We start from the raw sequence: 27,122 nt of genomic DNA, 5'->3' as shown, positions 1-27,122 counted from the left end.
CAAAATAACAAAAAAAAGAGACCAAAAGACACAAAATGACTTAAAAAAAGACACAAAATGACCAAAAAAAGACACAAAATGACAAAATAAGAGACCAAAAGACACAAAATGACTTCAAAAAGACACAAAATGACAAAAGAAAAAGAGACCAAAAGACACAAAATGACTAAAAAAAAGACACAAAATGACCAAAAAAGACACAAAATGACTAACAAAGACATGAAAATAATTCAAAAATGGACAAAATAGCCCAAGACTCCATAGAGTTAAGTTGTTAACCCATTTCTTGTTCCCTGAAAAAGGCCTACTTGTATAATTCTGAAATGTACATTATTTTCCAGTTTTGGTTAAGCTTACCTTTTTTTATTTACCTCTGGCAGTTCACCACTTACCTTTGGACCCTTTCAAGCTGTTCATTTGACTTGAACTGCTTGAATTTCAATAAAAAACTGGAAAAATTGGGGTGTTCTAAAACTTTTGACCGGTAGTGTATATCGATATAATTTAAAATGTGATATGGAATTAGACCATATCGCATATACCGATGCAGTTCAAATTGTTTTGCTTTCTTTCTATATAAATGCTGCCCTTACTAGGGTTTGTCATATTTAGTTCTTTTGTGATGTTCGTTTTTCTTTTCTCATAAAAAGAAAAAGGTTGGTCTATTTTTTTTCATAGGCTATTTATATTACAGATATTTTTTATTTAAATGTGCACTTTATGGAGCTTTGATCTTAAAAAAGGTACTCCTGTTGTTATACAGTTTTTATGTTCACTTATATAAAGGTTTCAATAAAACTACTTGTGACATGTCATATTTGACTTTGACTGAACATTTGCTCTCGCTTTGTGATAAAAATATCACGATATACACTACCGGTCAAAAGTTTTAGAACACCCCAATTTTTCCAGTTTTTTATTGAAATTCAAGCAGTTCAAGTCAAATGAACAGCTTGAAAGGGTCCAAAGGTAAGTGGTGAACTGCCAGAGGTAAATAAAAAAAGGTAAGCTTAACCAAAACTGAAAAATAATGTACATTTCAGAATTATACAAGTAGGCCTTTTTCAGGGAACAAGAAATGGGTTAACAACTTAACTCTATGGAGTCTTGGGCTATTTTGTCCATTTTTGAATTCTTTTCATGTCTTTGTAAGTCATTTTGTTTCTTTTTTTGGTCATTTTGTTTCTTTTTTTGTCATTGTGTGTCTTTTTTTGGTCATTTTGTGTCTTTTTTTTTGTCATTTTGTGTCTTTTGGTCTCTTTTTTTTGTCATTTTGTGTCTTTTTTTGGTCATTTTGTGTCTTTTATTAGTCATTTTGTGTCTTTTGGTCTCTTTTTTTTTGTCATTTCGTGTCTTTTTTTGGTCATTTTGTGTCTTTTTTTACTATATTGTGTCTTTTGGTCTCTTTTTTTGGTCATTTTGTGTCTTTTTTTAATCCTTTAGTCCAACCTAAATGTGATTTTGAATCTTTTTTTTACTTTCAAAACACTATCATGCTCAATAAAGAATTTTAAATGTTGCAAATGTGCATTAATTTCAGAGTACACTGAGACATTAAACTGCATAACTTTCAATTAAATTCTGGAAAAGTTGGTGTGTTCTAAAACTTTTGACCAGTAGTGTATATCGTTTATCGATATTCAGCCTAAATATATCGGGATATGACTTTTGGTCCATATCGCCCAGCCCTAACTCATTCTTACTGTTACGTTTTGGTCTTTCGGTTTAAAAAAAAAAGCATCAGATTGTTTATACTGCCTTTTTTTCTCTTTGCTCTCTTTCTAGGTACTCCTTTGGTAAGTGAACTTCACCATCCACACCAAGTGCTTCACTGTTTTCCACAATAACACAAAATCTGCGACTGCTTCCTTTGGTCCTCCACATCAAATCCAAGAAGTGGATTGAGGCAAAGCATTTACAGTAGCAAGAACAAGTATGTGAACCTTTAGATTACCTTTTCTGCATTAAATAATAAAACGTAACCTGATCTGCATCTAAGTCCCGAGTATACTACTCTACAAAGCCTAACTGCAGTAACTACATTTTTGGTCAAAGCTTGCAGAGTTATAACTAAAAATGAACTCCTTGATGTCTGTTTTGTCTTGTGACAACGTTTTAGATTTCAATTTTGATTCATTTCAGATAAATAATTATATTAAAACCACAAAATCCAACCCAAAACCAAGCAATAGTTGCACTTACCACGGTCTGCTTTGGATATATATACTAATTTAAACATAAAAATAATAGAAATTCTCCATTTATTTGAAAGGGAAATTCTTATCTATATAGTGATTAAGTAAAAAAGTGAGATAAAATTATATTAAGACTAAAATGTAACATTTATTTATAATATTTAGTCTTAAATACACAAATCTTTTCAATACATTTGTGACAAAATCAATTTGAAAATGTTTATTCACTGTAAAAAAAAATATAAAAGCTGAAAGAAAACGACAACATTGTAGTTACTGCACTTTGTTTCTGCATTACTATTAGAACCTTTTACAGCAGTGCAGTAACTACGTTTTTTCAAAAGGTCAAATTTATCGTCATGATTTTTTAGCATAAAAATTACATAATCAATACATGTAGAAATAAATGTCATATCACTTATCTACATATAACCAATTTGGCTGGCTAGTTAAAAAACTTTAAAGCAGTTTTAGTTACTGCAGTTAGACTTTGTAGGGCAGAATAGACAAACACAATGTCTCAGTGTACTCTGAAATTAATGCACATTTGCAACATTTAAAATTCTTTATTGAGCATGATAGTGTTTTGAAAGTAAAAAAAAGATTCAAAATCATATTTTATGTTGGACTAAAGGACTAAAAAAGACACAAAATGACCAAAAAAAGACACAAAATGACCAAAAAAAGGCACAAAATGACCAAAAAAACAATGGGCTCATTTATCAAACCAACGTAGAAATGAGCGCAGGTCTGAGCGTGTATTTCGTCTTACGACAGGGTTCACGTGTGATTTATCAAATTTATTCGTATCCCGCCAATCACATTGTAAGAATGATCAGACCAAGGTTATTATAGTTAACGAAAACTAACGAAATAACGAAAACTAGAATTGAAAAAACATTTTCGTTAACTGAAATAAAAATAAAAACTAGAGTTTTTAAAAAAACGATAACTAACTGAAACTGTATTGCATGATTACAAAACTAACTAAAATTAATAAATAGTGGAAATGTCCTTAGTTTTCGTTTTTGTCAACTTTTTTCATTCATTATTCAGTGTTTCTATTTGAACATGCAACACATGGTGAATATGTTTACTGAGACTGGGATGTTTACACTAGAACCAAATTTCAAAACAGTTAATAACTTTATTGGGGCTGAGATGGATAAACCAAAGGAAATAAAGGAAATAAAGTCATAATAAATAAAATTTATTATGACATCTTTGAATCTCGCACCCAACACATAGCCCATTACAAAAAAACTAAAACTAACACTAAAACTAAGCATTTTCAAAAAATAAAAACTAAACTAAAACTAGAAAACTCACTCTTAAAACTAACTAAAACTAGCTGAATTTGAAAACAAAAATTCACAACGAAATTAAAACTAAAACTAATGAAAAATCCAAAACTATTATAACTTTGGATCAGACATTGATAAATGCGGCGGCGGAAAACAAGCTCCTAAAGATTACGACACCGAAGGATGCAATGCAGCCAAAGAGAGGATTTTTTTTCCTTTTCTTTTTTTAAATTTGCGTCCACGAGCTGAGAGCAGAAGTGAGATCTGATCGTACCCTCCGCTCACGTCCACATTGATAAATAACGAGCCTTGCGTAGAAATGATCGTACGCCCACTTTACGCTCACTTTCAAGCATACGCTCGTTTGATAAATGAGGGCAAATGTGCTTAATCTACTACCAAACAGGCGCTGGTGGAAAAAGTAAGTGAACCCTGAGGCTAATAACTCCATCAAGAGCTAACTGGAGTTAGCTAACCTGGAGTCCAATCAATGAAACAAGATTTGAGTGAGGTGTAGAGCTACTTTGACCTATAAAAAAACTTAAAACTTTTTGAGTTTGCTGTTCACAAGAAGCATCCGACATGACTCCGTAAAAAGAGACCTGCGATCAAGAATTGTTGATTTGCATCAGACCGGTGTGTTCGTCTATACCAGCGGTTCCCAGACTTTTTTAGCCGTGCACCCCCTTCTATGTCCCAACTGGGTTGACGCACCCCCAATCCCCCACACCTTCAAAAAAAAAAAAAAATGCAAATAAGATTTTTTATAGCCATATTAAAGGTGGAGGATGATGACAGGCTCAGGATCAGAGGCAGAAAGCAGATCAGTTGGGAAAATGTTATAATATTTTGAGCTGCGTTGAACAAAAATTGCAGCAAATTTAAATGAGCGTGGAGTGAACACAACCCCGTCATCATAACACAGGCTGGAAAAATGATACAAGAACTAGAAGATAACTTCTTCTACGCTTCATTATAAGATCAAAAGGGGTCCACGCACCACACTTTGGGAATCCCTGGTCTATACCAATGTTATTACAATTAACGAAAACCAACAAAATAACGAAAACTAGAATTGAAATAACATTTTCGTTAAAACGAGAGTTTTAAAAAAACGATAACTAACTGAAACTGTATTTTGTGGTTACAAAACTAACTAAAATTATAGTGAAAATGTCTTTCGTTTTCGTCTTTGTCAACTTTTTTCATACGTAAACCTTTTTGGTTGATATGAAATCTATTTCATCTATCTGGTTTTATGACTTAATAAACTTATTGGGGCTGAGATGGATCAGACAAAGGAAATAAAGGAAACATTTATTGTGACCTTATTGAATCTGGCACCCAACAAATACCCCAATTACAAAAAACTAACACTAATAAAAACTAAACTAAAACTAAGCATTTTACAAAAAATAAAAACTAATTAAAACTAGCAAACTCACCCTAAAAACTAATTAAAACGAACTGAATTTGAAAACAAAAATTGACGACGAAACGAGAAAAATCCCAAACTATTATAACCTTGGTCTATACTCGGGACTTTGATGCACATCAGATCACATGATGTGAATGCAGGAAACTTCAGGTAATTTTAAAGGTTTCACAGACTTTTTCCTCCCCTCTGTCTGTGAGACTCTCAGCTTTAGAAGTCATTTTAGTTTGTTTCTAGAGAAACCAACATGGTTCAGTCCCTCAAACCAAACCTGAATATGAACTGACCTCTTTTGACATATCTGATGCAGACAGTTGTTTTTGTTTACAGAAGATATATCTATCCAATCATACAATTTAATTTACGGAGGATTGTATGATTCTATTGGGAATTAATCTCTGATCTAAAATCAGCTTTCTCGTGATTGTTTCCCAATTTGTTTACAGCCAGTTATTGGGTTAAAGCACAGCCGCTGACAGGATGACAGCTTACTGATGGGCAGTACATTGCCTCTTTCCTTGGTGAACCCAGTAAACTGTCAGAAAGGGAAAGAAGACTTAAGAAAATATAAATAGGAGGTTGTATGGAGGGCTCCGGCCCAGATAAGTGGCGAGGTCAATGGCAGCTCTGTGATTGGTTAATGACACTTCATAGTCGGAGACGCCAGGCCAATGTCTGTGGTCGGGGAGTTGTGGCTTTGGTTTCTCTTTTTTAAAAATATTTCTTCTTTTTTTTCTCTCACTCTCACTGCCTCACTCCCTGTTTCCTTTTGGGCCTATTATCACCCTGGAGCTGACAGTGCAGCTTCAAGTCTGCAGAATAATCTCCTCCGATTGTTCCCGAGTCTAGACTGCAAACCAGAGGCCTGTTAGGGGTATTAGTCTCTGGGAGAGCATGCCTGGTGGTCAGTCCCTTTTAAAGGAACACTCCACCGTTTTTTCATATTAAAACATGTTATTCGGTCAAGTAAGACGAGTTAATAAAGACCTCTTGCGTCTCAATGCGTGCACTCAATCGTCCTGGCGCGCGGCGCCACTTGGCTAGCACTTAGCTTAGCCCAGTTCATTCATTAGGATCCAAACAGATGGACAGTTAGAAGCGACCAAACTCCTCCACGTTTTCCCTATTTAAATACAGCTACACGAGTAGTTAAACGACCAAGTATGGCGACACAAAATAAAACGTGGCGCTTTTCAAAGCGGATAAAAAGGAGAACTATAATGTATGGCGGAATAGCACTTGGGAGCACTTCGACTCGGCGCAGTAATATCATCACTCCTGAGGGGAGAAGATTTTTCAGGAGTGATGATATTACTGTGCCGAGTAGAAGTGCTCCCAAGTGCTATTCCGCTATTTAAATAGGGAAAACGTGGAGGAGTTTGGTCGCTTCTAACTGTCCATCTGTTTGGATCCTAATGAATGAACTGGGCTAAGCTAAGTGCTAGCCAAGTGGCGCCGCGCGCCAGGGCGATTGAGTGCACGCATTGAGACGCAAGAGGTCTGTATCAACTCGTCTTACTTGACCGAATAACATGTTTTAATATGAAAAAACGGTGGAGTGTTCCTTTAAGAATGAAAACTCCAAAATTAAGTTCAATCATCTTTATACGAGGACCTGACAAAGTCTTTTGAAGGTTTTCATCCAATTCATGATACCTAAACACTAGAATATAATAGGTAATGTGCCAGTAAGATGTACAACCATTGGAGAGTATCAGCGACAGGCACATGTAAAACGGTGACAGTTTTAAACAAGTGGTTTAACATTTTAACATAAATTGAATCAAAACTACTTGGTAGGTTTCGGGAAAGTATGTTAAAACTTTTCAGAGTTTAAGTTTGTTATGTACGTAAGTTAACTTACGGATGTCAGCTAAAATAAGTCAATAGAATAAAATTCAATGTTGATTGGTTTCACATGGGGAACCTGGTCTCACAGGAATCCGTGAAATAGCCACGGATTCGCTTAACTCAAAATCCGTGGAATAGCCACGGAGTCACTCAAATTTCCGTGAAACTGACACGGATTTTGCTATTGTTATTCCATGGATATTTGTTCCTATTGGTTTGTTCCAAGTCACGTGACTTTCAAGGTTCTGGCGGTCAGAACAAAAAACATGGCGGACAGTTTTCTCATTTTTAGTGAAAAAAATCAATATTTTGACTTAGTTTCTGCATAAAAATGGATTTTTTTCTTAAAATTCCAACGGGAAATATATGTTTTTTCACAAGTTAAAAAAAGCAGATCAGTTGGTAGGTTGGCAAGATGATGGTAATTATACTGATGATATGATGGCAACAATGCTATGGTGACTAGACGGTATATAATTGTAATAATAGTACAGTATATAGTGTATATATAATATGTAATAATAAATAAATAGTGACAATATAAAATAAAATAATTATATATAATTAAAATAATTATAAATAATTATAAATAAAATAATGATATATAATATATAAGTATATAAATATATAATAATAATAGTAATAATAATAATAAATAAGGCCGGTATAATAATAATAGTAGTATATTACAGTATATAGTGGTTTAACATAAATTGAATCAAAACTACTTGGTAGGGTTGGAGTGTAAGTTTGTTATGTACGTAAGTTAACTTACGAATGTCAGCTAAAATAAGTCAATAGAATAAAATTCAATGTTGATTGGTTTCACATGGGACACAAAGAATGGCGTCCTGGTTCAAAAAGTCAGATTTTGTTCGACCAATCCATTCACGCCAACCTCCTCCCTTCACGGACTTTGTTGCTCTTTAGTTTGTTCTCCTTTGCTCCAGTCATAATTACGACTGCCACTAGATGTCACCACCTTAACAATCAATGTGAATATGGATTTTAATAAGCCGCCTGCATAGACGACCTATATTGAAGTTTGCTCCTTTGTCAGCAACCTGCAGATGTCAAACTCTCTATTCGTCAAATCATTTTAGTGTAATTTTTTATCAGAGCGGACCGGGTGACTAGTAGAACAGAAACGCTGGTTGGTTGGTACAGACCAAAGTATTTCAACAACTAGTTGATAGATGAACAGTTGTTTCAACATGTTGACATGCTAAACTAAGATAGTGAGCGTGGTACACTTCATCCCTGCTAAACATTAGCATGGTAGCATGTAAGCATGCTGGTATACTGACTTTAGCATTTAGCTCTCAGTTGATGTCTGAGTAAATATACTTAAAATAAGCTAGCAACAAGCACCTGTAATTATGTAACATTTGTGGCAAAATCACTTTTCTTCTTGGATAAATTGCCCCTTTATTATCAAGGAATTAGAGCTGCAACAATTATTAGATTAATCGAACAATAATCGATTATTTAATTAATCGTCAACTATTTTGATAATCCAATAATTGGTTTGAGCAGTTTTTTTAAAGATAAAAGTTCAAATTCTCAATTTCAGCTGCTTCAATGTGAATATTTCTGGTTTCTTTGTTCCTTTATGACAATAAACGGAATATCTCTTTGGTTTGTGGACAAAACAAGAGATGTGAGGACGTCATCTTGTGGTTTGGGAAACACTGATTGATATTTTTCAACATTTTATTGACCAAACAACTAATCGATTACTCGTTTAAATAATTGACAGATTAATGGATAATGAAAATAATCGTTAGTTGCAGCCCTACATGCTTGTATACTAACTTTAGTATTTAGCTCTCAGTTGATGTCTGAGTAAATATACTTAAAATAACAACCTGATCTCACAGAAATCCGTGAAATAGCCACGGATTTCGCTTAACTCAAAATCCGTGGAATAATCACGGAATCGCTCAAATTTCCGTGAAACTGACACGGATTTCGCTACAATGCAAGTTAATGACAGTCATATCCCGTGGCTATTCCTACATACAAAGTGATGATGTACATTCACTGAGTGAATATTTAGAAAATAAAACATATATTTCTCGCTAGAAATGTGATCAAAATCCATTTTTATGCAGAAACTAAGTCAAAATATTGATTTTTTCACTAAAAATGAGAGAACTGCCTGCCATGTTTTTTGTTCTGACCGCCGGGACCTTGAAAGTCACATGACTTGGAACAAACCAATAGGAACAAATATCCATGGAATAGCCACGGGATATGACTGTCATTAACTTGCATTGTAGCGAAATCCGTGTCAATTTCACGGAAATTTGAGTGATTCCGTGGCTATTCCACGGATTTCTGTGAGACCAGGTTCTAAAATAAGCTAGTAACAAGCACCTGTAATTGTGTAAAATGTGTGGCAAAATCACTGTTCTCCTTGGATAAATGGCCCTTTATTATGAAAGAATATATTTTTTTTACTAATGCTACTGTGATGACGTGTCCAGGTTGGGAGAGTCAGCTGTTGGAGACGGGCTTCCTGGCCATTTTCCTGTGTCCGGCGTGGACTCTGTCCCAGGTTCCCCGCCGATGTCCCCCGTCCCTCGTCTCTATCTGGACCTTTAGATGGCTCATTGTTCGCATCATGCTGGGAGCTGTGAGTAAAACACTCCACAAATACATACAAGGGTTCACTGTGTCAATTGCTTTGACAGAAAAACAACAAAAAATAGCAATGATGTCATTTTTGGATGAATTTCTGCACAGAACGTCTGGTAGCGGCTGTTTAACTTGTCAAACACAGTAACATAGAATTGATTGGAGTTGACTTGGTCTTATTCCTAAAACCCATTCACTGCATCAGCACCTTGACCAACACGTTTCCTGTTAGGAGACCGGATGATATTCCTGTCTAGGAGGAAGCAGATATTATAAATTCAAGCAGAAAGGCATGTGCTTCACATACACACGCCTGAATACATCCAGTGAGCCAATATGGGGAATTAAAACCTTTCTGCAGCAGTATATTATCCTGGGATATTCCAGTGTTTGTCCTGCTGATTTTAGATCGTTACTTTTGGAGCAGTGCTTTGCTGTAAAACGCTGCCAGTATTTAGAAATCCAACCCAAATATATGGTCAGCTAAACAACATGTCTGGTTGTTTGACAGTTTCCATGGAGAATTTTAGACCACCGGCTCGTTTTTATCTGCCAATCACTGCACTTACCAGCAGGGTTTTTTCTGTTAGGGCCATGAAGAGAGCTGAAACACAAGAGGAACTGTTGAGAAATACATTGAGGAACCTTTTAAAATTTACATTTTCTGACTCCAACACAAAATCCTCACCTATTTCTCTGAGCCGATAGTTTGATGGAGAATGATGAGCAGGAGACGTCCCAGTTCTAGGGGTGTGCCATATCGTATCGTTCACGATAATATCGGTATTTTTTTTTTTACGGTTAAAAAAAATGCATATCATTATATTGGCAACGTTCCTACTTCTTGATGTAGTGGCGTAAGGCTAACAATTAAAGTTGTTTTAATCACAAAAAGCTACTTACTCCCTGTCGCTAGACACATGCAGCTTTCAAAATAAGAGCATGGTGTGTTATCAGAATCCACCACAGAATAATAATAAAACATACAAGAACCTTTATTCTCCTTTACAAAATTCATTAAAATATGCCCCCGGAACCCCTAAATGGTTATTTTTATTATTTGCTCATACTCAAGAGTCAAGAGTAATTTTTTTTTATTTGGCAACTGTTGAGATTTATACTTCACACTACATGTTAGATTTTTTATTATTTATAGAGACTAAAAAAAAATCTAAAATAAAAATCTTTTTAAGTATTTCCTAATATCGTCAAGAATATCGTCATTGCAAAAATAGCCTGAAATATTGTGATATTCTTTCAGGGCCATATCGCCCAGCCCTACCCAGTTCTCACTTTAACTTCATTTTATTACAATATGTCAAGAAATGTGCAGCATTTGAGTCTTTGGGTTCAATTCCCGCTGCCTCAAAAAAGCCCAGAACATTATTAAGAACACACACCATCCCGGTCACTCACTGTTTGAACTGTTGCCCTCAGGCAGAAGGTACAGATCACTCAAAACAAGGACTAACAGACTCAAACACAGCTTTTATCCAACTGCATTAACCACCCTCAATACTGGTAAAAAACGATAATATTGCACTGCATTCACATTGATGGCTCAACACACTTGAGATATGTTCTGTACTGTTGTTGTCTCGACTGGGTGTTCATGCTGTTTGTTTGTTGTTTTTTTTCCTGTGCGACTATACATGTATGTCTGGGTGTGTTTATGTGTTTGTCTAAACTGGGTATTTTGAATTGTACATATTTTTCTTTTTATATTTATATTTTTATAGACTCTTAAATGTTGCACTTACTGGAGAGCACTTTGAATTTCGTTGTACGTGTGACAATGACAAATAAAGACCTATTCTATTCTATTCTATTCTAATCTACATGACCCTGACACACATGACATCACATTAGGCTGGTCAGGTCATGAGGCTGAACCAGTCTACTTTCCCTTGAACTCCTTTTTTATAACCTGACAGAGGATTTACTAAAAAATGTAGGTTGGATTCTCCAGAAGTCGCCTCCTTTCAGAGGAAGTTTAAGCAGATGGAGTGAATGTATTATATAGTTTATGTATTTAGAGTAATCATAGTTTAAATTCAATTAAAATAATTTAGTGTTCATGACAACATTATACTTCGTCATTGACTAGATTTTGCATTGTGAATTCAGCTTGTGTTTTCTGTCTACTTTTGAATGTCTGCAGTGACATTAGCAGAAGGTGTTCAGACTGGGCATAGTATTTGAAGAAGTCACCGTAAAATATTCAAAAATCTGCTAAACAGATCTCGTTCAATTGGATCAGCTGATTGGATTTAGGTGCTATTCCAGATCTGGGATTTTCACAATGACATTTTCATAACAATGCTGCATTCAAGTGCTGGTAAGCATGTCAGGCATCCAGAAGTTGGAAAGTTGGGCACTTTGTCAGGAAATCAAATCCAGAAGTCAAACAGTGAACAAAGGAAACAAAAATGTCAGAGGCTATACTCTACTCAAGTAGTTCTCAACCTTTTTGAGTCGCGACCCCCAATTTAACATGCATATTGACCGCGACCCCCGCTCACTGAACACAATCTCACACGCACAGTTCAGATCACCCAAAAAAGACACAAAATGACCAAAAAAGACAAAAAATGGCCATAAAAGACACAAAATGACAAAAAAAGACAAAAAATGACCCAAAAAAGAAACAAAATTACCAAAAAAAGACACAAAATGACTAAAAAAAGACACAAAATGACCAAAAAATGACCCAAAAAAGAAACAAAATTACCAAAAAAAGACACAAAATGACTAAAAAAAGACACAAAATGACCAAAAAAAGGAAATAAAATTACCAAAAAAGACACAAATTGACCACAAAATGATCGAAAAAAGACACAAAATGACCAAAAAAGACACAAATTGACCACAAAATGATCAAAAAAAGACACAAAACAAAGACACAAAATGACCAAAAAAGACACAAAATTGTAAAAAAAAAAAAAAAAAAAGACATTAAATGACCAAAAAGACTAAAACACATTAACGCTTTAACACAGTGGAGACAGAGCTGACTTCCAAAATGACTTGGCGACCCCCAGAAATCATCTCGCGACCCCAATTGGGGTCCCGACCCCAAGGTTGAGAACAGCTGCTCTACTCTACGTCTTCTCCTCGTCTTTACTTGCTCTGTGTGAGGTGTTCTGGGTAAACTTTAATTCAAATGTGTAATCAACGTTTCTAAGAATTACATTAGCATATCCTTCACAGATGAGATGATAAAACGGTGGGTGAGCTCAAGTTGTTTGAAACCAGGACGACTCAGCAGTGTGCAGTGCAGTGAGCCACAGTGGCTCACTGTTTGATCCACACTGGTCACAGTCATGTATCTGTCTGACAGCCTGTGGTTCACCACTGCTCTCTACACTTTCTCCTTGTGAGGACGCTACGGTGTAGTGCACACTTCAAAGGACCCCTCTGTCATAGGCCCCAAACACCATGTTGGTTGAGTGTATTTTCGCAGCATGTCTTAAGTTGTTACCTAGTAGTTACATGCTTTAACCCATGATAGGGCTGTTTCCACTACCACCCAATACCCTGAATGAGGCGGGTCTCACTCACCGAAACGCCCCTAATTTGAATACAAGCAATGAGGAGCGGGCTTTTGTCGGGACTTTTTACGTCCCTGTAGAAGAGCAGGTTCTTTTTTCTCCCCTGAAAACAGCCTGGCTACTGATTGGATAGATCGCTAAGCAGGATGTGACGTAGTACTCTACACCAGTAGTTCTCAACCTTTTTGAGTCGCGACCCCCAATTTAACATGTATGTTGTCCGCGACCCCCGCTCAACCAAAAAAATAAACAGAATTACCAAAAAAGACACAAAATGATAGAAGAAAACTAAAATACTTAAAAAAGAAACAAAATGACCAAAAAAGAGACAGAATTACCAAAAAAATTACACTAAATTACTAAAAAAGACACAAAATTACAAAAAAAAGACACCAAATGGCCAAAAAAGAAACAAAAGACACAAAATGACCAAAAAAAGGAAACAAAATGTCCAAAAAAAAGACACAAAATGGCCCAAAAAAGAAACAAAAGACACAAAATGACCAAAAGAAGGAAACAAAATGTCCAAAGAAAGTCACAAATTGACCACAAAATTATCAAAAAAAGACACATAATGACCAAAAAAGACACAAAATGACTAAAAACCCCACACAATGACCAAAAAAAGACATTAAATGACCAAAGAAGACAGAGCTGACTTCCAAAATGATTTGGTGACCCCCAGAAATCATCTCGTGACCCCAATTGGGGTCCCGACCCCAAGGTTGAGAATGGCTGCTCTACATGACAACAACACTTCTTGTAACAAACGGTCTATTCTGTTATCTTGTTGATCTACCCCTTATGATCCATTCATTCTCTTCATCTTTTAAGACTTATTTTTATTTAAAAAATAAAATGTGTGTGGGTGGGCGATAAAGCCAAAATGTCCTATCACAGTATGTACAAGTTTACGTTTTTCTCATGATGATACATTAAATAGTAATTGTTCTGTAAATGTTATTAAAAATGGTTTAAAATAACATACTGTACTTCATCACATTTTAATTTTTTTTTATTTAATTTTTAACCTTGGCAGGCTACAAACAAAAAAACACTGCCTCATATGAGACAACACTTAAAAATTGAGATGATGCCAGACATATTCATAGTATTTGAAGAGGTCACCATAAAATATTCAAAAATATGCTGAACAGATCACTTTCATTTGGATCAGCTGATTGGATTTATTTACTCTGATCTTCCTCACCATTCTCACTCCCCATGACAAAATAGTTTTACACTAGACGGAACTTTTCCAACTACAGCCCACAGCGAAGTAAATGGCTCACTAGAACAAACACAACTTCCAACACACACACACAGTAATGGCACAGCAGGTTGCCTCAACTTAATCGGTATCCACATATGGCTGCAAAATTAATGAAATCAGACGAACATATGACATACAAAAACAAGTGCTCACATAGATGTATTTGCGAATAAGATTAATTAGCTTAATTTCGGTCCCAATTTGCGTAGCCGAATGTGTTAAATATATCATGCAAATTGTGTTGCGACATTAAGCAGCCAGTGATTTAATCTGCAGCAGCTTGTTTACATCAGCAGCCTGCACGGGTAATCAGGCGATAAGCTACCAAAAGTGTAGCGGATGTGATCATGTTGGTTCTAAATCTATCACAGGGTAAATAATCTGAAGCATAATTAGCCATGTTTACATAAGGGCAGAGTGGGAAAAGCTGTACTTGTTAGTGCTGATTGAATCCTTTTTTCTACCTTTTCCTTACAATAAAAAAAGAGTATCTTTCAAAAAAGCCTCGTGTGACAGCAGATTTGTCATTGATCAGGGCTGCTCGATTTATGTCAATTCTCTTCATCCTGCTACAAACCATACCCTGCCATGAGGAGACTGTTTCTATAGCAACAACATCCTCTGCTATTGGCAACTGTTACTGCTTTGGCGTAGGGGTCCATTGTTGTGTTAAACCACAAGTTAGGCTTTCTGTGTTGTTGCTTTATAGAGGCACTGTCTGTATGTGGACAGAAATGGTGAGCACATGGTATGTCAAGCCCCAGTGGGCTAATGGATAAGGCACTGGCCTCCTAAGCCAGGGATTGTGGGTTCGAGTCCCATCTGGGGTGATTGACAGCAGAGTGGCGCAGCGGAAGCGTGCTGGGCCCATAACCCAGAGGTCGATGGATCGAAACCATCCTCTGCTAACAGCCTTTTACTGGTAGAGGGTCTCTATGGTCTCTGTCACTGCTTCTGACCGGCTCAGTGACACATTTGTTATCACTCTGAATGGGTCAACGCCCAACAAGAAGCTCTGTAGCAGCAATGAGCTAATACAGTTGCGTAAAACTGGCTACCTACTGGTACTAGATTAGACTAGACTGCCCTTAGTCCTAACCTGCGTCCTATTGAAAATATGTGTTGCATTAGCCGTGTTTCGGCTAGGGGGAAAAGTGGCCACCGGGAAAGTCTCAGGCCACGCCCTCTCAAAAGTCCCCAGACGGATTTCGCCGTCGCTAACTGCACAGCGTCAGCAGCTGAAAGCAGCATGGCTAATTATGCACAGAGTCTTCGCTTATCATGAACATAGTCATTGTGAATTAACGGCATTGCTAACTGTGCACAGAGTGTCCGGTTCCTGTTGTAAAGAAACCGAGATCGCTAAGTGAACACCTCCTGTAGCAGCAGCACATACACACTGTACTGCTACAGAGCTAACTGTAGCTAACTGGCGCTAACGGCGGCTCTTCTTAACAAGCCGGCCTCCTGCTCATTATTGGCTTGTTAAGAAGAGTAGGAAGGAGTCGCTGGATTTGTCTACCGCCACTTTCATCAAAAATATTCGCTAAGGGTGTCTGAAAAGTCGCTAAATTTAGCAATAAACTTGCTAAATTTAGCAATAAACTTGCTAAATTGGGAACACTGCTTCGCTGGCTTTTACAAATGGTGTGTGTTGTTGTCATGTAGTCACATCTCGCTAAGCGATCCATCCAATCAGTAACCAGGCTGTTTTCAGGGGAGAAAAAAGACCCTGCTCTTTGACAGGGACGAAAAAAGTCCAGACAAAAGCCGGCTCCGGACTGTTCATATTCAAATTAAGGGCGTTTCGGCGAGTGAGACCCGCCTTATTCAGGGTAGTGGAAACAGCCCTATCATGAAGTTTTAAATATACAACAACAAATACCCTGGAATGTTGACAATTGGTCAGTTGTGAATTAAGCAAGAATGAGAAAGAATTTTACTTTCAAAACTACAACAATTACTGTCCTCAGTTCGTAAACTTTCATTTCATGTTGTTAAAAGAAAAGGTGAAGTAGCAAAGTGGTAATCGTGGCTCTGTCCCGACTTTTTTGGAACGTGTTGCAGGCATCAAATTCAGAAAGAGCATATATTTACAATAAACAATCAAGTTGATCAGTTTGTCAATTAAATACATTGTTTTTGTACAGTTTAATTAAATATATGTAAAAAATGATCACTCCCTATTTTACTGACATTTTAGACAGCATCCCAACATTTTTGGAATCTGCGTTGTAGTACGGAGAAATGTCCACGATGTGGTTAGCATTCTCCTAGCTTAGCACTAAGGTTTGAAGCAGTGGGGAAATGCTAGCCTTTAGCTCATTTACACCTTTGTTAGCTAACACTTGGGTGTTGTCTCTGGCCTAGTCTCCACTGTGCTTACCACTGTGAGTGTTTTAGTATTCATTTTTCCTTAATGAAAACTGTTAGCTGAATCATGTTTAATATACAATAAAGCCAGTGAATGTGGTGTTTTTGCTATTTAATGTTTTGTCCCAGACTGAGTTGCCTTAGTACATTTCTCGTGAAGAAACTCTTAAATGATCCATTTCTCTGGTTTTCTGTTTATGAGCTTCCTGTTTAAAGCGCTGGCACAGAGATTGTGAATTGGATTACACATTTCAATGCTGGCAGGAACATCTCTATTAAACACCCCAGCAGTTGGAAATGCTATGTTAGGTGTGGAGTTTTTGGGTGTTAACTGGGATTAGTGTTAGCGTGAGAATTGTGAGTGCAGATCAGATTGGTTTGTCTGTTGCTAAGGATTTTGGGGTATAGTGTTGCTGGCATGCTGACTCGTCCAGGGTGTTCATGTACAACTGGCCAACAGGTTTGCCTTAACTCTTATATCACATACCTGGGCTGGGCTGACACAGACTCCGAGGTGTAGTTGATGATGAGGTCCTGTGACCTTGCCTTACTGCTGCTGCACAGTGGCTCTGACCTATTTAGAAAAATAAAGTTTTCCTCTCTTTAACCTACAACAAGTTACAAGACAAATAACTGGATTATGTGATTAGAGTTTTGTTCTAATTGGATTAAACTTGCTAATGTTCAAAGAAGAATTATATTTAATTCCAAAACAGGATTGGATGGGATAAAAGCTTGGCTATAATTAACTTAACTCCTGTGTCTTTATTATTTGAAATAATTGCATTTGTTCTTAAGAAACATTCAAACCTGCATTCATCTCTATAAACAGATGTTGGCATTTGGCTTGGACATCGTTTGTCACCAGTGGCTGACTGTCATTGGCCACTCACCCCGATATCGTCATTTTAATGCAGTGTTACTAACGGCGTTCATTGCATGTTTAAAAAGATACAATTCTGGTTTATCAACGGTGTAGAATTGATTTGCTTGTACAACTGAAGGTTGGCACTAGGGTAAGCTGTGTTTCCTTTAGGGGGAAGAGTGGCCAAATGTCCGCTCACTCTGCGTGTCTCCACTACAAGTTAGCCCCCAGAGGGATTTAGAGACTCTGGAGGTGACGGATGGTTTTCGCTGTCGCTAACTGTGCACAACGTCAGCAGCTGAAAGCAGCATGGCTAATTATGCACAGAGTCCTCGCTTATCATAAACATAGTGATTGTGAGTTAACGGCATCACTAACTGTGCACAGAGTGTCTGGTGCTTGTTGTAAACAAACAGAGATCACTAAGTGAACACCTCCTGTAGCAGCAGCACATACACACTGTACTGCTACAGAGCTAACTGTTAGCCTGTTAGCACATACACACTGTACTGCTACAGAGCTAACTGTAGCTAACTGCAGCTAACGGCGGCTCTCCTTAACAAGCCGGCCTCCAGCTCGTTAGCGGCTCGTTAAAAAGAGTAAGAAGGAGTCGCTGGATTTGTCTCCAGTCGCTTTCTTGAAAAATAGTCACTTAGGGGGTCTGAAAAGTCGCTAAATTTAGCAACAAAGTTGCTAAGTTAGGAACACTGCTTCGGTGACTTTTACAAATGGCGTGTGTTGTTGTAGTGTAGAGTACTACGTCACATCCCTCTTCTATCTATCTATCTAACAGAGATCTCCTCCTGCAGCAGCAGCACATACACACTGTACTGCTACAGAGCTAACTGCAGCTAACGGCGGCTCTTCTTAAAAAGCCGGCCTCCGGCTCGTTAGCGGCTCGTTAAGAAGAGTAAGAAGGAGTCGCTGGATTTGTCTCCAGTTGCTTTCTTGAATAATAGTCGCTAAGGGGGTCTGAAATGTCGCTAAATTTAGCAACAAAGTTGCTAAGTTAGCAACACTGCTTTTCCGGCTTTTACAAATGGCGCGTGTTGTTGTTGTGTAGAGTACTACGTCACATCCTGCTTAGCGATCTATCCAATCAGTAACCAGGCTGTTTTCAAGGGAGAAAAAAGACCCTGCTCTTCGACAGAGACTAAAAAAGTTCAGACAAAAGCCAGCTCCGGACTGCTCGTATTCAAATTAGGGTTTCGGCGAGTGAGACCGGCCTCATTACGGTTTTTGCCCGGTAGTGGAAACAGCCCTATAGTCACTTCCCAAAAATCAAGTTTGAACAACTCCAAAGTAAAGGAGTATTTGTTTGAACTGATTCAAGCTTTTATGTTTTATATTTAATGAGAAGCCTCTATTGGGACCATCCCCAACAACAATGTCAGTCCATTGTGATGCTTTACCGTGGACATCATCATCATATGCCATTGACTGAACATCGGTGATCAATATATTTCTTTTCTCAATGAGGAAATAAAAGATGATCTTTAAAAAAAGCTGCACATGTGACAGAAAAATTGTCAGTGATAAGGGTAGCTAGATAAATGTCACTTATCTTCATCCTGCGACTTACCATGCCCTAGTATGAGGACAGTGTTTCCATAGCAACAACATCCTCTGCTATTGTGTCTGTTTCTGCTAAAGTGGCATCAGGGGCCATTGTTATGTTATTTGAAACCACGCATTGTGCTTTCTTTGTTGTTGCTTTATAGTCGAACTGTCTGTATGTCGACGGAAATGGTATGCAGGTGGTTTGTCAAGACCCATGTACGAATAATGCGATCGGATAGGTGATTTTTTTGATCGATCGTTTTTTTTATCATATCAGGCCAATCCGATCAGTTGCCGATCGATGGGCGTCATCTCTACTACTAGATCAATGTCTCTTCTCTCCATTCTGCTACAAACCATGGCCTGGGACGTTTCTATAGTAACAACATACTCTGCTATTGGTGTCTGTTACTGCTGTGGCATCAGGGGCCATTGTTATGTCATTTGAAACCACACATTGTGCTTTCTGTGTTGTTGCTTTATAGTGGCACTGTCTGTATCTGGACGGAAATGGTGAGTAGGTGGTTTGTCAAGCCCCAGTGGCCTAATGGATAAGGCACTGGCCTCCTAAGCCAGGGATTGTGGGTTCGAGTCCCATCTGGGGTGATTGACAGCAGAGTGGCGCAGCGGAAGCGTGCTGGGCCCATAACCCAGAGGTCGATGGATCGAAACCATCCTCTGCTAACAGACTTTTTACTGGTAGCGGGTCTCTATGGTCTCTGTCCCTGCTTTCTGACTGACTCAGTGACACATTTGTTGTCACTCTGAGTGGTTCAACAGCCTATTTAAACAAGGGGCTAGAGCAACGAAGCAGTGATAACTGCTGTTTGGGTCTCCACCTACATCTTAATGGAAGTATCTGGCTGTGCAGCAGCTAAATGCTCCACTCAGCTCATCAGCTAGCCCTAGATGGGTGGTGTACAGTGAGTTCATACAGCTTTTTTGCTGAAAACAGCTGACAAAGCGATGAGAGCTTTGAGACTGAACCAAAACAGTAAAGTTGCAGGTCCTAGAACCGAGGGGAACTGAAGAGTCCAATGACGATGTCCTCTGCCAAGGATGTAGGGGTGGGTGATATGGCCCACATTGAAAAGAAAAGACTCAAATCAATAAAAATAAAATTCTTTCAAATGGGAGCTTTAATTCCCAGCTTAAAGTTTGAGTGTCACAGGTTTTTAAGGCTAACCGAATGCCTCATCCTGTAATTGACAACATCTCAGGATCTCATGACTGAATTGGATTATCAGCAACATCTTCGGCCACATCATCTCAACAGCCAGCAGCTGCAGTCAGCAGCCAAGCTCATAATCAGAGTGAAATGTCCTGGTTTTTCTAAATCTGGTTAGAGAAGTTAGCAGACAATTTATTACACATTCCATGCGGCGGGCTGATGTGTCAATATTGACAGTCTTGTGTCCTGGAAAGCACCGTATTTACTCAGCTTATTTGGTGAAAAACAGGCTTGGAGGAGTGGACGACACCTTTTTCCTCAGTGTTTCTGGTCAACTTTGGGTTTTATTTCTTATTTCTTCAGTTCAAAACAGACCTGTTTATATGTGTTGCAGGATACTTTTGATTTTAAGGAAGAGCATTCCTGTTCAGTTCCCAGTGCCCTGTATACTTAGACTGATGAGAGCTTATTGCCAGTGTGTATGTGTAGCTCTCTGTTAGTGGAACAGTCCCATATCTGTGAACTGTTACTATGAGTGTTGAAAGTATGAACACCTCATGATCCGTGTTTATTTGATAAGAAAATTAGATTTGATCTTTAAGGCAGACTGTCTACAAGTGACTGAAATTAATGTGTGTGTTCAGAGTTCAATATACTTATTTTCTCAAGAAGGAAAAAAGATATTATCTTCCAAATGATGAGGGCTATTAGATAGAGATGGTCCGATGTGATTTTTTGGGACCGAGACCGATCAGAACTGATCGATCACGTGGGACGATATTAATATTTATATTCATATTTTACTCTTGTTTTCCCCCCATCAATTAATCCACTCATGCACAGGCCTATAGTCTTTCATTTATGTTTACCTTGTAATCATTTATTTACTAGATACTACTAGATTACCTAGATTGACCTTTATTTATTGCATAGCAGTAACTTTAATATTCCTTCATAGCAGCAGTGGCACTGTGGAAAACAATATGCCAACATGGCCTCTATAGGGCATCAAGAACAGGCCAGAGATTCATGTTGAAAGTTCACTCATTTATTGATACTATCCATTTTAAATGGCTGTATTGTTGCATATATCATATGAAATAAAATTCAAATAAAAGTTGAGCCTATTTAACAGGCTAAACAAACTCAAAATGCCAGTCTGAACATTGGTGTTATTATTACACAGTACAGTGTAACATATTGTTATTGCTCACTCGCATACTAATATTTCTCTAAATGTCTAAACGCTTGCATAAATTGCAGCTAGTGTGTGTGACATTGGACTCACTCACTTTGAAAAAGTTCCATATGGAAGACATGTTGTCGGTGTGTGTCGGATGGTGCATGCAGGCTGCGTGACCACAACACAACACTTCTTCTTCGTTTTAAAGCGACAGCGTTAGGGCGCACTACCGACACCTTTGGATCCGGAATGTATATCACACCATAACAAACACTTGTAAAGCACATGTACGTATAATGCAATCGGATCGGTTATTTTAACCTTTGATCGGATTTTTCGATTGATCGTTTTTTTTATCATATCAGGCCAATCCGATCAGTTGCCGATCGATGGGCGTCATCCCTACTACTAGATCAATGTCTCTTCTCTCCATTCTGCTACAAACCATGGCCTGGGATGTTTCTATAGTAACAACATCCTCTGCTATTGGTGGCTGTTACTGCTGTGGCATCAGGGGCCATTGTTGTGTTTTTTTGAAACCACACATTGTGCTTTCTGTGTTGTTTCTTTATAGTGGCACTGTCTGTATCTGGACGGAAATGGTGAGCTGGTGGTTTGTCAAGCCCCAGTGGCCTAATGGATAAGGCACTGGCCTCCTAAGCCAGGGATTGTGGGTTCGAGTCCCATCTGGGGTGATTGACAGCAGAGTGGTGCAGCGAAAGCGTGCTGGGCCCATAACCCAGAGGTCGATGGATCGAAACCATCCTCTGCTAACAATCTTTTACTGGCAGCTGGACAAGAATCTGAATATAGGGATCTGATAAAAGCCTTCAGAAGAACTATCTCCTACTGAACACCTCAAAGACTAAGGAAATGATCAGAGATTTCTTTAGGTTCAACCCCCCTTCAGCCAGTGAATACCTGTGGGGTGGACATGGAGGTGTTGCTCTCAGTATCTAGGTGTATACCTGGATAATAAGTTGGACTGGTCCCTAAACAAAGACGCTCTCTACAAAAAGGGGCAGAGCCGCCTCTTTTTCTTCTCTCAGCTCAGATCTCTGGACATGTGTAGTGCGATGCTGCAGATGTTTTATCAGTCTGTGGTGGTAGTGTGTTGTTTTATGCTGCAGTCTGCTGGGGAGGCAACATCACACAGAGATGATCAGACTGGTCTAAAGAGCTGGTTCTGGTCTAAAGAGCTGGTTCTGGTCTAAAGAGCTGCTTCTGTGGTTGGAGCCAGGTTGGACACACTGGAGGAGGTGGTGGAGAGATGACCTGTCAACATGTTCGAGGTCATCCTGAAATACCCAGATCATCTGCTACACAAAACCTTTATGGACCAAAAAACAGCAGTGGACGGCTCCTCTCTCTCCGTTACAGGACGGAGAAATTCAAAAGATCCTTCTCTCCTGCAGCCATCAGGCTGTCTCATTCTAACAGAGATTAACTGGATTTACCCCCCGGGATAAATAAAGTAATTTTGATTTGATTTGAGTCCGACAGAAAGCAGTGGAATAGACTGTCCAGCTGCTAGTAAAAGGCTGTTAGCAGAGGATGGTTTGGATCCATCGACCTCTGGGTTATGGGCCCAGCACGCTTCCGCTGCGCCACTCTGCTATCAATCACCCCAGATGGGACTCGAACCCACAATCCCTGGCTTAGGAGGCCAGTGCCTTATCCATTAGGCCACTGGGGCTTGACTAACTAGCAGCCCACCATTTCTGTACACATACAGACGGTTCCACAATGCGGCAACAATACAGGATACAATGCACGGTTGTAAATGACAGAGCATTGGGCCCTGATGCCGCTGTTAAAGTGACAGAGAAAACAAGAGTCTGAATTGGTCAATGGTGTGGTCCAACAAGAGTTAATGATCCTAATCCTGGGATATTTATCACTAAGCAGATACCTCATATGAAATTAAATGTGACAGTGATTATATATGGCCCAAGAAAAATGTAGTCGAAGTGCCAGCCCAAAGTTTTTGGGGTGTATTGCATAGCTGGGGTTTAAAGTCCATATTCTAAGACAAAGGGGCATTCAAGACCCTGTCAGGATCCTGTTGGATAACTGTCCATTTGTGCAATTGGACAGTTGTTGATATGTTTTGATCTAATCCTTTGAAGTTAACATGCTTGCAATGCTCAATCACATTAGATTATTTCCCCATATTTTTCAAGAATCGTCTGTAATGTGATTATCTAATAGGCTGTTGATGGTTACTTATTTGACTTGATTTACCACAGTTTGTTGAGTCCAGTGCATAATAATAAATGTTTTCTGTCTTTTCAGGGTCTCATTAAAATCAGAGGCGACAAATGCTGGAGAGACCTCACCTGCATGGACTACCACTATGAGGTGTGTACAGAATGTTGATATATTTAAATACCGTGTGCATGTTTCTTGTGCATGGTGTTTCATTGATGTGTCATGCTTTAGTTACCATGCATGAGTTACAGTAAATGAAGCAGATGATCATCAATTTCCTGCTCTGCAGCTGTAATTTAATCAAGTTGTCTAACCTTGACATTTGGAGTTTTTCCAGCTTTTTTCCAAGGTTTAATAAATTCAGACTGATGTAGGAAAAGTTATCGAGCAGTCCATTACTTACTACTTTTCTGTTCCATGGAAAAGGAAACCAGAATTTGCATAAGGGTCGCAACTTCAGATTCATTAATTTGTTTTTATCAGACAAGTTCCTTGTTTTGTCTGACAAACAGTCCAAAACCCAAAGATATTCAATGACGATGGAGTTGGTGATAGTTTCTATTCTATTCTATTGATTTGATTGATTTGATTTGATTTGATCTTGGTTGGCTTGAGATCGCAGACGGCTGACGTGCGGCAGCACAGAAGTAAAAACTTCTGTGTTGGTGTTATTCTTTTTGCTTTAAAGTAAGCTCAACCCAGTTAATTGTGTCATATTCTTCATTACAGCGGCTAATTGTCTGCTTTCCATTTAAACCCTCGCTAGTTCCGCTAAGTCACTCATAGCGATCTCGTCTTTTAGCCTAGGGAAATTGTTGCCGCTCTGCAAAGTTGAAACGCAGGCACTAATGTTAGCTGTTGTAGTTGGCCAGGCCCCAGTCATTGGTGTGGCCCAACCCAGTGTAGCTCCTGTTAGCCATCCCATGGCATCTTATATGCAGCTGGGAAGCCAGTGATTGGCTGATAGCCCATCAGGTGTCAGGGCTCCTGCAGAAACATCTCGAAATACACAGTAGAATTCTCCAGATTTTATAGATTTTTTAAATTAAAAAGAAAATACTGTAGAAAAAAAAAATGATCAAACAACCCTTTTTAGCTGAAATTACTATGATGAGAGTGCGAAGACCCAACTCAGACAGTAAAGTTTTGGGTTATAAAACTAAAACAAGGATGAGAAAACTCTGCTGGTGCAGAAATGTTGCATTTACTATTTTTAGCAGCAACAACAGTCAAAGAGAAAAGTTTGGTGTCCAAGGAAATAAGAGAAACTCAGATTTTCTCAACACAAGATATCAAGACTATCTGTTGACTTCTGGGAAGTGCGGTGCAGAAAACCCCACACAGTAACAAGCACTCTGCACCAAAGCCACATGTCAAGCTATCAAATTACCAGTGCATATGTTGCTTCACAACATGGGGGGCATTGTGTTTTTCTTTCTGAATTTCCCATCGCCTTTTTCCTTTGACGTCTTCAGATTGACAGCAAAGAACTCTCATCAAGCTTACCACACATGGGCAACACATTACAGTAAAAGTTGTTGTGGGTTTCAATAAATCAGCCTCTTATGCAGACTGTGAGGTTGTGTTTGTTTTTCCCATGTGGGACGCTAAACCACACTGCTTTGTGTTACCAAACCGCAGAGGGAGGAGGTCTGTCTTCTGTAATTAACATAGACAGGAATACACTGGCTCCTATGGGACTAGATGACTGGAGATGACAGTCACACATATATCAAGTGTACTATATAGATACTCACACAGGCTGAAACACAATAGAAATGGAGGATAGACTGCTGTCCAATGGCTCCCATGGGACTGAATAACTGGTGCAGAGATTATGTACCCATGGATTCTAAAGGCATGGAATCATGAATGATATACCTCATATATGAACTGTCACAGTTTCCGCCTTTTCATTTAGTTTGGGCAAAATAAAACCATAGGGTTTACTGGTACACTGCATTGTAAATCTATTGTAAGTTCCTCTCATATTTTTTAGTTCCCAGGGTTGGAACAGTAAGAGCATGGCGAATGCCATGGAAATCACTAAGCCAGTGGTTGTCCAGCCATGTGGTTGTAAAAATGAAATATGAGATGGGATATTTATCCACTACTCAAATTTATCATTTCTATTTCTTGGAAAATAACAGTTTCTGTCCTGTCTGATAATTAATCAAATGAAACGGGTTGAGAGAAAATCATTCTTTGGTTAAAACCACTCTGTAAATATAGATTCACCACTGTTATGCAATTATGATAATGAGTTTCAAAGTTTTTGCAAACTTGTCTAAAGGGATTATGGGGTTCTCAAAGTTTTGATGACTTAATTGCATTCATTGAGCTAGCATATGTTTGAGGGCCGTATGAGGGGAAGATTAGTTGTCCACCAAATTGCTAACTTCAGCTAAAAGTACTAGCAATTTCTGCGACAGTTGCAAGGTACCACTTGTTGCCATGAAACAAGTTGCTTTCTGTAATTTGTCCTTCATACCCTGACAAACACTTAATAAGGGGCTGCAGAAAATGTTTCTGAGGGCTGCCATTGTTCCACAGGCTACACTTTGAGCAACTTTTAGCCAAAAGTAAATTATTTTGGCTTGAATTCCATGGACCATCGAACAATTCTACATGAAACATTTTGTGATCTGTTTATACTACAAGTTAGGGTTTGCATTGGTCTGGTGTTCCACATGTATTTTCAAATCCATAACCCCATTTTATTTGGTGCTGGCAATGCACTGTTGTTTGCCAACCGCCATAAAAATAAAAACGAAGGAAAGAGAATGGCAACCTCACAAATGCATGCTATGAGTATTGTAGGGGTTTGGCGCGGACCCTTGAAGAGTTGGGGATGAAGCGGATGCGGAAAGTATTAATCCTGCTTTAGGCTGCAACACCAAATCAGCACAGTCAGCATGTTTGTCTTCACAAAATATGGTGCCTATCCATCCAGTGGATGTTATTGTATTTTTAAAGGGTCACCAAAGTAATTTGTCCTCTAGAAAACTGTTATTTTGTAGCAAATTTCATGGCGGTCATTGCTGCAGTTGTTGAGACATTTCATCAAAAAACAAAAATGTTAATCTGATGGTGGCACTTAAAACAGAGTAATAGGATTATTAAAGGGAGTCCGCTCCATCCTCTGGGGACCGTGAATGTCTGAGGACATTAAAACTCTAGGCTCGATGACTGTTATTCTGTAAGGCAGAGGGCCCCACTATAATTATGCAGTGGTGAAGGAAAGTCTGGGGTATATCGAGCCTTTCAATGACAATTTACACAAAAACAAAATGTAACTTAGCAATTTACTGATGCATTGATTCCAAATTCCAATGGCTTAGAGGACCCACAACTTAATTATATTGTCTATACCGTTCATTTGTTAAATGGAGCACAGGAATAGCAGTAGTTTAGCAAAAAAGCAGGAAAATATGAACCCACTTCAGTGTCAGCATGTGTACTTGATGAAATGCAACTGTAACTCAAATAACCACTCGGTATAACGAAGGT

General features: G+C 38.5%; 1 protein-coding gene and 4 non-coding genes across 5 annotated transcripts in view; 4 read left to right on the top strand and 1 right to left on the bottom strand.

Annotated features, from left to right (window-relative positions):
• lmf1 (lipase maturation factor 1) overlaps positions 1-27,122 on the top strand; it is a 48,900-nt gene that overhangs the window by 4,064 nt on the left and 17,714 nt on the right. Inside the window, exons 3-5 of the mRNA XM_059324761.1 lie at positions 1,786-1,796; positions 9,275-9,423; positions 23,697-23,762. Of these exons, the coding sequence (XP_059180744.1) occupies positions 1,786-1,796; positions 9,275-9,423; positions 23,697-23,762 (226 nt within the window). The remainder of the gene's footprint in view (positions 1-1,785; positions 1,797-9,274; positions 9,424-23,696; positions 23,763-27,122) is intronic.
• On the top strand, positions 15,007-15,079 carry trnar-ccu (transfer RNA arginine (anticodon CCU)). Its single transcript has one exon. It is a non-coding gene; the product is annotated as a tRNA-Arg (tRNA).
• Positions 19,581-19,653, top strand: trnar-ccu (transfer RNA arginine (anticodon CCU)). The gene has a single exon. It is a non-coding gene; the product is annotated as a tRNA-Arg (tRNA).
• Positions 22,024-22,096, top strand: trnar-ccu (transfer RNA arginine (anticodon CCU)). The gene has a single exon. It is a non-coding gene; the product is annotated as a tRNA-Arg (tRNA).
• trnar-ccu (transfer RNA arginine (anticodon CCU)) lies at positions 23,025-23,097 on the bottom strand. The gene has a single exon. It is a non-coding gene; the product is annotated as a tRNA-Arg (tRNA).

Source organism: Centropristis striata, chromosome 21 (genome assembly GCF_030273125.1).
Source record: "Centropristis striata isolate RG_2023a ecotype Rhode Island chromosome 21, C.striata_1.0, whole genome shotgun sequence".
In the NCBI taxonomy this organism is placed as follows: Eukaryota; Metazoa; Chordata; class Actinopteri; order Perciformes; family Serranidae; genus Centropristis; species Centropristis striata.
This window is presented reverse-complemented; position numbering and strand designations above follow the sequence as displayed.